This window comes from Electrona antarctica (genome assembly GCF_951216825.1).
Source record: "Electrona antarctica genome assembly, contig: SUPER_10_unloc_2, whole genome shotgun sequence".
In the NCBI taxonomy this organism is placed as follows: domain Eukaryota; kingdom Metazoa; phylum Chordata; class Actinopteri; order Myctophiformes; family Myctophidae; genus Electrona; species Electrona antarctica.
In genome coordinates this window covers 235052-246620 of record NW_027638777.1, presented here as the reverse complement: position 1 = coordinate 246620, position 11569 = coordinate 235052, and the positions used below count along the sequence as shown (strand labels likewise).

The 11569-nt window shown below is 45.0% G+C and overlaps 1 protein-coding gene across 1 annotated transcript; it reads right to left on the bottom strand.

Moving 5' to 3' along the window:
- Positions 1 to 2803: 2803 nt before the first annotated feature.
- On the bottom strand, positions 2804 to 9790 carry LOC306931783 (uncharacterized protein; the record flags this gene model as incomplete). Its single annotated transcript, XM_079532413.1, has 7 exons — positions 2804 to 4860; positions 7416 to 7493; positions 7595 to 7657; positions 7904 to 7963; positions 8290 to 8358; positions 8525 to 8617; positions 8761 to 9790. 7 exons carry the CDS (start codon positions 9788 to 9790, stop codon positions 3293 to 3295), a joined length of 2961 nt encoding a protein of 986 aa, XP_079388539.1. The 3' UTR covers positions 2804 to 3292.
- Positions 9791 to 11569: the final 1779 nt, after the last annotated feature.

Below are 11569 nucleotides of genomic sequence, written 5' to 3'. Positions count from 1 at the left end.
GTATTAGTGGTACATTTTATAATGTAAAAAGCTTTGTATAAAGCTTTATACAAAGGCCCAGTCGCTTGCCTCCAGTTAAATGACCTCAGAACTGGTTGGTTCCCCACACCATTTGGTGTGAAGCAAGGTGATGTGCTCTCCCCCACTTTGTTTGCCCTTTTTGTAAATGATTTAGCCCAGGAAATCAAGCAGGCCAATTTGGGTATAACAATGGAAAACATTAATTTGAGTATTCTTTTAGATGCTGATGATATTGCTCTGGTGGCTGAAAATGCTGAATATTGCATCTCTATGGTGCAGTAAATGGAGTTGCGATTAACAAAGAGAAAACTCAGATTATACACTTCAGAAGGAAAGCTGTACAGCAAAGTACCCATAGTTTTATGTTCGGGTCAATGTCTTTGACTTATTCCCCCTCATACAAATACTTAGGTTTTGTTGTCTCCACCAGGCCGAAGGCATGGGGAGAGAGTATGTTTTGCACTCCGTCCGTGTGTCCGTGTGTGTCCGTCCGTCCATCCGTCCTTCCGTCTGTGAACAGCTAATCTCCGGCACCGTTAACCCGGTCGATGCCACATTTTGCACACACACTCCCTGGATGCCAACGATGAACCTCTGCCCCAAAATTTCCAGAACGGCCTGTTATAGCACCACCAGGAGGCCGCTTTGTGCAAAACAGGTTTTTGGACAGTACACCTACAGATTTGGTCCAAACATCACGCAAATTGGTACAGTCTCTCTAGAGCCATTCAACGAAACGGGTGTTTCAGATTTCTCAGACTCCATCCTGATTGGCTAAGATTGGCTTCCAAAGTTTGCAGGAGTGCTCAGTTTCAAACAAAATGCTGCAAATCATGAACACATCGTGTGATATCCGTGAAATTGTGCACGCACATTCCCACTAGGCCGAGGAAAAAATGCCACATGAACATTTTCAACTCAGCCTCATGGTGGCGCTATAACTGGCCAAAAAGTGTTTTACCTCTAACTGCACGGATCTGTGGATAACTTTGTATGCCAACTCCCTAGAAGCCAAGGAAAAACCTTTGCCTGGAATTTTTCACATCTGCTCTTTATAGCGCCACCAGGAGGCCAACATATGTTAAACACATTTTCTAATATTACTCCAGATTTTATCCAAATTTCACGCAAATCGGTACACATGCTCTCCATAGTCATGTGATCAAGACGGGTTTGTTTGATTTCTCATAATCCACCCTCATTGGCTACAATTGGCTTCTAAACTTTTCAGGAGTAGCCCGCCTTGTACCTGTTTTGTACAAATCGCCACAACTACTAAACGCAGCGTCCGATTGTGGTGAAACTGTGCATGCATATTCCCACTAGGCTTTGGAAGTTGAAGTTTTCAAATCAGCCTCATGGTGGCGCTACAACAGGCCAAGTGGCGTCACACACACACACACACACACACACGCACGTTTATATTGCTCCTAAACATTTTGCCAAGCATCACACACACTCCTATCCTCCTGGTGGAGACCTGTGCCCAGAAGGGCACTTTTTCTAGTTTTTCATGAATGTATGAGTTTCTCTGAGGGAAGGAATTGGCTGACTCAGCAGGTGAGTCATTAGGTGCCATATTAACCCTTTGGCTGCCACCCCCTAATTACAGCTTATTGTGACTTATGCCAGCTATTGACGAGATATTTGAATGCCAATAGAAATATGTGTGATATGACCACAATGTCAAGAAATGTCTCATTTTAAAGCTGCAAGTGTCTACTTTATACAGAAAAAAAGATTATGTTCGTAGCATGTTCCATGGTTGACTAATAAGCATTTTAGTACACCTTGGTTCGAGTGAAAAAGGTTCCCTTCTGAGAACCGATTTTGAGTTACAAGCCGTTTTAGTTTCGTAACGTTTATAGCCCCATATAACACTGTGTGATTTAACTACAGTGACACACAATAGCTCATTTTAAAGCTTTAAATATCTACTTTACCCAGAAAAAAGAAAAAAAGTTTCCAGCATGTTGCATTCTATATTTATGGGCCGTTGAAAACACCATGCTCTGACTAAAGTAGGCCCTGCTTTTAGGCCATTTACACTAATCTTTGAAGTCCTATAAAAAACTGTGTGATATGACTACAGTGACACACAATAGCTCATTTGGAAGCTCTAAATCTCTACTTTACACAGGAGGAAGGACATGTTTCTAGAATGTTGTGTTCTTTACTTACTAGGCAGTTGAATAAACAATAGTTTGAGAAAAAAGGCCCTTTGAGAAATCCAGGCATTTCTGAATGAACTCTTTCAAGGCCAATATAAAGGCCAATATAAACCATGTGATATGATGACCAAGACATGAAATAGCTCAAATGAAACATCAAGGACTCTACTTTACCCAAAAATAATAAGTGTCTAGCATATTCAGTGCTTTACTTCTAGGCAGTTGCATACACCTTGGTTTGAGAAAAGAACACAGCCACTTTTGAATTCTCTCCACCATGAATTTATTTTTCAGGGAGAAATAAGTGTAGTTTACAGACAGTATACATGGAAGTGGACAAGAGATCACTTACACTTGGTTGCGTGCTGAAATCAGCAGATCTACAAACTCACAACGCGTCGTGACGCAAATATAGATAATATAGAAATAGAGAAATAGACAAATAGAAAAACAATCGGCTATTTTCAGCAAGTGTAAAATCAGCCATTACGACGGCATCAAGGCCGGCCAAAATACATTTTAGTCTACTAAATCACTTACACTTGGTTGCGTGCTGACAATAGCAGATCTACAAACTCACAACGCGTCGCGACGCAAATATGGATAATATAGAAATAGAAAAATATAAAATAGAATAGAAAATCGGCTATTTTCAGCCATTACGACAGCATCAAGGCCGGCCAAAATACATTTTAGTCTACTAAATCACTTGGTTGCGTGCTGAAATCAGCAGATCTACAAACTCACAACGCGTCGTGACGCAAATATAGATAATATAGAAATATAGAAATAGACAAATAGAAAAACAATCGGCTATTTTCAGCCAGTGTAAAATCAGCCATTACGACGGCATCAAGGCCCGTCAAAATACATTTTAGTCTACTAAATAAACTGTAGATTTAGTCGACTAAAACTAGACTAACACATCCCAGGTGACTAAAACTAACTGAAAACTACAATCAACATGTGCTGCCAAAAACACTGATACATGGCCATCCTCTTTCAGTACAGCACCTCTTCAAAAACAAAGAAATACAGACAAGAAACATGACATGAAAAAAAAAAAAACTTCGTCCCTCTGTACAAAGGTGCATGTCACATCATTCATAGGGTAGTTCTTGTTCCGTGTGGTACCGGATGTGACATGGACCTTTGTGCAGAGGGACGAAGCACACCACACACTGAAAACAGGTCTCACGGCGTGGGCCCCCCTCTCTGTGTTGGCTACACATCCTGCATCGTTTGCCAGGGTTTTGTTTCTTTAGAGTGGGGGGAAGCTTTTCCAGGACATGGAGTGTTGGCAGGGGTGCAATGTTGGCTGTTAGCCTGACCCTTGGGTTCCTGTAAGGCGCTCTCCGGGTCTCTCGCTTGGGTGTAGACCACTTCAGGATCACTGAATGTATGAAGCTCTTCATGTCTCCACAGCGACCTTCAGGGTTTTGGATACGATACAGGACAAAGGCATTGTACATGCTAATCTGAAAAAGGTACATGAGGAATTTTGTAGTCCACTTCGAGGTCTTCCTGGTCCAGGGATAATAGGTGATGTGCTGGTCCAGCCGATCCACCCCGTTCATCCACTGATTGTAGTCAACCGCCGACTGGGGCTTTTCGTAGGCAAACTGGGTCCCACCTTTCTGCCACTTTAGCACGTTGACCACAGTGTCCTGGTGGAAGGTCGACACCATCCTCACCACCTTGCTATCCCTCCAAGCAACAGACATCACTTTGCCAGTGGTCATGGCTATTCTGTCGTTGGTTTTGAGGGTGGAAAGGCTGGCCTCCTGGATCTCTGGGGGTGGGCCTCTGTTACCCCGAATGGTCCCACAGCTATGGGTCTTCAGTTGGAGGAGGTGCTCACACAAGGACACGCTGTTGTAGAAATTGTCCATGTATAAGACATGACCCTTCCCTGCCAAGTCTCCAAGAAGAGTGGTGACAGTGTCCAACAAGGAGTGGTACTCTCCAATGTACGGCTTCAGGTTATGGCAGTACGCTGTAGAGGAATCTGCTAAGATATAGGATTTAATTCCATACCGTACGGGCTTCAGCGGGTTGTAAACGCGGAAGGAAAGGCGTCCCTTCCATAGCAACGTACCCTCATCTATGGCGATGTTCTGACCCGGTTCAAACATCTCCCGCCATCTCTTCACCAGGTAGTCCAGGATGGGACGGATCTTGAAGATCCGGTCCTCTCTATTCTCCAGGAGATCTGTGTAGTGGAGGAACTTCAATATGAGTTGGAACCGGTTCCGACCCATCACTTTCCCGAAGTACGGCGTGGCCAGTGCTTCGTCTGTTGACCAGTAGTCCGCCAGCTCTGGTTTGTGTATGAGCCCGGTAAGGAAGACAAGACCGAAAAAGTCTTTGAGCTCCTTGAGGTCAAGATCCTTCCATGCATTGACCCTGGATTGGCCCGTTGGTGGCATCGCTGCAATGCTCCGCGCTGCATAAGCATTTGTCTTGTTCACCATCAGAGTCAGCAACTCATCGGTGAGGAAAAGTTCTACAAAGTCAGAAGGCTCTACAGACTGAAGTGCCGCTGCCTCGCTGCGAGGTCCTGTGGTTCCAGTGAATGGTAAGGACTGGGGCTGCCAACCACTCTCATCCAGATGACGCCACTCTGGCTCAATGCGTGAAGTCTGGACACGCCGTGGTTTGCCTCGACCTGAAAAAATAGAAATATATAATTACTTACAATAAACATCAGCGCTAGAGGGAAGCGGCCCGAACTTCTAGTACATACACACATGGATGTACATTGTGTGTGTGTGTTATATGTGAAAAAAAATAAAAAATAAAAAAATCTTCAACCGCTTATCCGTAGTCTGGTTGCGGGGGCAACAGCTCTAGCTGTTGCCCCCGCAACCAGACTACGGATAAGCGGTTGAAGATGGATGGACAGTGTGTGTGTGTGTGTGTGTGTGTGTGTGATATGTGAAAAAAAAAAAAAAAAAAAAAAAAAATCTTCAACCGCTTATCCGTAGTCTGGTTGCGGGGGCAACAGCTAGAGAGCTGTTGCCCCCGCAACCAGACTACGGATAAGCGGTTGAAGATGGATGGACATTGTGTGTGTGTGTGTGTGTGATATGTGAAAAAAAAAAAAAAAAAAAAAAAACTTCAACCGCTTATCCGTAGTCTGGTTGCGGGGGCAACAGCTCTAGCTGTTGCCCCCCGCAACCAGACTACGGATAAGCGGTTGAAGATGGATGGACAGTGTGTGTGTGTGTGTGTGTGTGATATGTGAAAAAAAAAAAAAAAAAAAAAAGAAATCTTCAACCGCTTATCCGTAGTCTGGTTGCGGGGGCAACAGCTAGAGAGCTGTTGCCCCCGCAACCAGACTACGGATAAGCGGTTGAAGATGGATGGACATTGTGTGTGTGTGTGTGATATGTGAAAAAATAAATAAATAAAAATCTTCAACCGCTTATCCGTAGTCTGGTTGTGAGTGCAACAGCTCTAGAGCTGTTGCCCTCACAACCAGACTACGGATAAGCGGTTGAAGATGGATGGACATTGTGTGTGTGTGTGTGATATGTGAAAAAAGAAAAGAAATCCTTCAACCGCTTATCCGTAGTCTGGTTGCGGGGGCAACAGCTCTAGAGAGCTGTTGCCCCCACAACCAGTCTACGGATAAGCGGTTGAAGATGGATGGACATTGTGTGTGTGTGTGATATGTGAAAAAAGAAAAGAAATCCTTCAACCGCTTATCCGTAGTCTGGTTGCGGGGGCAACAGAGCTGTTGCCCCCGCAACCAGACTACGGATAAGCGGTTGAAGATGGATGGACATTGTGTGTGTGTGTGTGTGTGTGATATGTGAAAAAAACCTTCAACCGCTTATCCGTAGTCTGGTTGCGGGGCAACAGCTCTCTAGAGCTGTTGCCCCTAGAGAGCTGTTGCCCCCGCAACCAGACTACGGATAAGCGGTTGAAGATGGATGGACATTGTGTGTGTGTGTGTGTGATATGTGAAAAAAATAAATAAATAAATAAATATCTTCAACCGCTTATCCGTAGTCAGGTTGCGGGGGCAACAGCTGTTGCCCCCGCAAACAGGCTACGGATAAGCGGTTGAAGATGGATGGACAGTGTGTGTGTATGTGATATGTGAAAAAAGAAAAAAATAATCCTTCAACCGCTTATCCGTAGTCTGGTTGCGGGGGCAACAGCTCTGAGCTGTTGCCCCCGCAACCAGACTACGGATAAGCGGTTGAAGATGGATGGACATTGTGTGTGTGTGTGTGTGATATGTGAAAAAAAGAAAAAATCCTTCAACCGCTTATCCGTAGTCTGGTTGCGGGGGCAACAGCTCTAGAGCGCTCTAGATTTCCCTCTCCAATTCACAAAGTATGTACTTGCATATCACACTTACACACACACACACACACAATGTCCATCCATCTTCAACCGCTTATCCGTAGTCTGGTTGCGGGGGCAACAGCTCTAGAGAGCTCTAGATTTCTCTCTCAAATTCACAAAGTATGTACTTGCATATCACACTTACACACACACACACAATGTCCATCCATCTTCAACCGCTTATCCGTAGTCTGGTTGCGGGGGCAACAGCTCTAGCTGCAACAGCTAGAGCTGTTGCCCCCGCAACCAGACTACGGATAAGCGGTTGAAGATGGATGGACATTGTGTGTGTGTGTGTGTAAGTGTGATATGCAAGTACATACTTTGTGAATTTGAGAGAGAAATCTAGAGCTCTCTAGAGCTGTTGCCCCCGCAACCAGACTACGGATAAGCGGTTGAAGATGGATGGACATTGTGTGTGTGTGTGTGTGTAAGTGTGATATGCAAGTACATACTTTGTGAATTGGAGAGGGAAATCTAGAGCGCTCTAGAGCTGTTGCCCCCGCAACCAGACTACGGATAAGCGGTTGAAGGATTTTTTCTTTTTTTCACATATCACACACACACACACACAATGTCCATCCATCTTCAACCGCTTATCCGTAGTCTGGTTGCGGGGGCAACAGCTCAGAGCTGTTGCCCCCGCAACCAGACTACGGATAAGCGGTTGAAGATGGATGGACATTGTGTGTGTGTGTGTGTAAGTGTGATATGCAAGTACATATACAATACATACTTTGTGAATTGGAGAGGGAAATCTAGAGCTCTCTAGAGCTGTTGCCCCCGCAACCAGACTACGGATAAGCGGTTGAAGATGGATGGACATTGTGTGTGTAAGTGTGATATACAGAAAAATAAACGTACCCCTGCCTGTGCTGCCAACAGCGGCCTCTGGATCAGTGGGCTGGTGAGGTGCAGGCCTTCCTCTTCCCCTTCCCCGACCTAGAATTATAAAGAAATAAATAATTATTTACCATAAACACACTATTTACATATACAATACAATAAATGCATTTTATTTGTGTGAAGAAATGTAATGTTACCTCTGCCTGCTCTGCCAACAGCAGCATCGGGTGGTTGTGGTGTCGCTTCCCTTGCACTCTTAGCTGAAAACACAGTACAATATATATTTATTATTTAGATAAATATAGGATGTGCACACCCAGCTTGAATGACATGCTTGAATAATAACATGCTAAACCCCTTGTACCTAAACTTCTTTGCCTTTTTTTTCACCATTTTTGAATAGTTCAAATAGCCAATCTACAAGCTCACAATACAATATATCGATGTAAATAGACCCCACAGTCTCAGTTGCCATTTAGTTCTGAAATTACATAACTATAGGTTACCTTCCAAGTCAAATGGATCACCACCATCACTGGGCTGGAGAGATGCAGACCTCTTCAGACCTGAAAATGCATATACATAATTACTTATTACCCCCCACACACACACACACACACACACACATAAATGAATTTTGCATTTTGTGTGCAATAGTGCAGAAATGTAACTGCACTCCTATAGATAATATAGGATGTGCACACCCAGCTTGAATGACATGCTTGAATGACATGCTAAACCCCTTATACCTAAACTTATTTGCCTTTTTTTTTAACCTATTTGAATAGTTCAAATAGCCAATCTACAAGCTCACAATAAAATATATCGATGTAAATAGAGCCCACATACATAATAATTACTTATTACCCCCCACACACACACTGTAGCTTACCTCTGCCTGTCCTGCCAGCACCAACAGCGGCATCTGGTGGCGGGGGAGCTGCATCACGTATTTCGACATCTGAAAATGGCGCAGACCATACAATATATATTTTAGTCAGATAACAACAATCTAGGGTGATGTGCACTATTTTATATGATTATTTTTTTGCTTGAATGACATCATTCAGACAGTCCCAGACAGTTGCAATTTAGTTAGTTCTGAAAATGAATAAAACAAATCTTGCCTCCAGAGTAAAGAGACGACTCATCTTCGTATTCTGACGAGCCGTATTGGTCTGACTCGTCAGAAGAAGTCCAGGTAAACTCGTCAGATCGCTCTACAAAAAGGTAAAAAAAAAAAGAATACAAATCAATATGCATGAATTAGACACTATCCAGACTAACAACTTACATTTTAGCGATTCAAATAAATATTACATAAATAAATAATTACATAAATAGGTCTGGCCTATACGCTTACCATCGGTAAATCGTCGCTCGTCCCTGCCGCTGCGCCGTGCACGCGTCGGTGACCAAGACTGGCCGGAACTCTCGTCTCCAGAATCGAGCCCAGACTTGAGAGGAGATTGATGTAAACTATTGTGCGAGCTGTATGGAGACTCTAGCCGCTGTCTTTCCAACCATGCACGGGTGTGACGGGAACGTGGAGTCGACGCACCCGACACATGAGAAGACTGGGATGATGGGAGGGAAACAGGATGGATGGACTGACCAGGATCGATCGGAATAGAAGACTGGGATAACTTGATCAAATGCTGTGGTTCATCTTCCTCTTCATTCTCGAACTCAGAACCCGTATCAGGCCGGGGGATGGCACGGATAAACGCATCCAGCGTCGACTGACCACGGCCCGGAGCTAGCGGAAGCCTGCGCCCCCCACGGGTACCACTGGACCGGCCACGAGCTGTAACGCTTGGAGCGACACTGGGCCCCGGTATGGCATCGTCGCCAGCAGCACCTCCTCCTCCACCTCCACCACCCCCGCGGCGGTGTTTCGCGACTTTTCCTCGCCCGCCTGGAGCTACACCACTCGGCCCAGGTTTGGACTCGTCGCCAGCAGCACCTCCTCCTCCACCTCCACCACCCCCGCGGCGGTGTTTCGCGACCTTTCCTCGCCCGCCTGGAACTGGAAAGGCTGGAGCTACACCACTCGGCCCAGGTTTGGACTCGTCGCTAACGCGATGATGATGATCACCTCCACCACCGCGTCTCTGGACCTTTCCTCGCCCGGCTTGAATTGGAATTGGAAAGGCTGGAGGCGCTACGGGCCCAGGTTTGGACTCGTCGCGATGATCATCATCATCACCTCCTCCTCCACCAGCACCACCACGGCGGCGTCTCTGGGCCTTTCCTCGCCCGGCTTGACTTGGAAACGCTGGAGCTACGGGCCCAGGTTTGGGATCGTCGGCATGATCATCATCACCTCCTCCTCCACCACGGCTCTTTCCACGCCCCGCAGGACCGTACGGTGTAAGCTTACGAGCCGACATGACACTCAAACTCGGACAACACACGCCAACAAGGTAACAAACTCACTCAAAAATACCGATATCTCGCTCTCTCTCTCAAACACGTCTTCACGCTCCACTTCAATACGACCTACTCCCACAAATCGGTGGGAAAATCACACGCCTTTTTATATGCCAGTATTTGTTTTGATTGGTTTCCTTTGATTTTTAGGCGTTGTTTAGGCGATCGGTCGCTTGTTTTGCATTACGGGGCAGCTAGACCTCGGAGCTAAAACACATAAAGTTGTTGTTTTTTTTTTCTTTTGATGTGATGCTGTGCTGATGTCTTGTGTGCAAACATATAGCTTTGATCAGCGTTTTTCCTATCGTTCGTTGGCTTGGGACCTGGGGTCAGAGTGACACAAATAAAAAAATGGAGAGAAAGTTGTCGTTTTTTTTTTTTTGGTGGTTGTGTGGAATGGGTTACCGGAGCCGCGGCTTCCCCCCCCTCCCTCCCCCTGGAGCTGCTGTTGTGTGGCTGGCTGTTGTGCTGTTGTGATGGCGTTGTGTGGTCCTTTGATCAGCGTTTTGTATTGTTTGTTGGCTTGGGACATTGAGGTAATTCCGACACAGATGAAAGGAGGTGTAGAAGTGTTGAATGACTGTGCTATGATAGCCACGGTTCACACGACGGCCGACGCTCATGTTTCAGGGCTACTGAATGTTGTGATTTACATTTGGGGGGTAATAACATTTGAATAAGCCTTGTTGTGCTGTAGTGACTGTAGTGGCTGAACAATTAATTGTGAACCAACCATTGATCACAGCAACACGACACTTTGTGACAAGTTGGGTAAGACCCCCCCCTAGCCTGTGCACCCAAAAACCGTCAATCCGTCAATTCCGTCAACGGTAGGTCTGGATTAATTAATCCAATCCGTCAATTCCGTCAACGGTAGTCTAAGGGTTAAAGGGGAAAACCACCCATTTTCAACATTTTACTATGTCATTAATATACCTTAGAGCTGTTGTGTGGAAATAATAAAAATGTCCCCCCATTTTGTGTTTCCTAGAACTGTAATTAAGAAAAATATTTTTTTTCAGACCTCTAGTTCTAGGAAACACATAATGGGGGAACTTTTTTAATTATTTCCACACAACAGCTCTAAGGTACATTAATGACATAGTCAAATGTTGAAAATGAGTGGAATACCCCTTTAAGTAAAATACAATTTTGCCCTGATGTAGGTTTTGCTACATTTACCAAGCTTTATGACACCATGGTTTCTTCCATTTTGTTTTATGCAGCAGGTGTGTGGGGCTTTGAGGAGGCTACCGAATGTAAAAACATTCAGAGTAGAGCTTTGAGGTGTTTTCTCGGGGTGCATAAGTATACCACTAAGTTGGCCATTGAAGGTTGTCATAGAAATTTAGACTGCAAACATATAATAATACCCCTTTATTGCACTCTGATGTTATCTTATCTGTGACACCCCTGTGGTGCTGGTTTGGTTACTTTGTTACTGTCCCAAATTCCTTAGGGCTATGTGGGGGTTGTCTCTTGTGGGAGTGAAACTATAAAGGCTATGAGCCTATGTTAGCTTTTTGAGTCAGACTGGGTTTTCCGTTGCATTGAATTGGTCATGTAAGTTCCTGACTCCTTACTCGAGTAAATCTCTAATACTTCCAAACTATGAATCCTTGTGTTGCCTCATTATTATGTCTTCCTGAGCATGTGTCCCACAGATTGCCATAACATTTTGGAGGTTTCCACCGAGACGTCGTCGGCTTGGTGAGTAAGTTCATTCTTTCGGGCTGGGC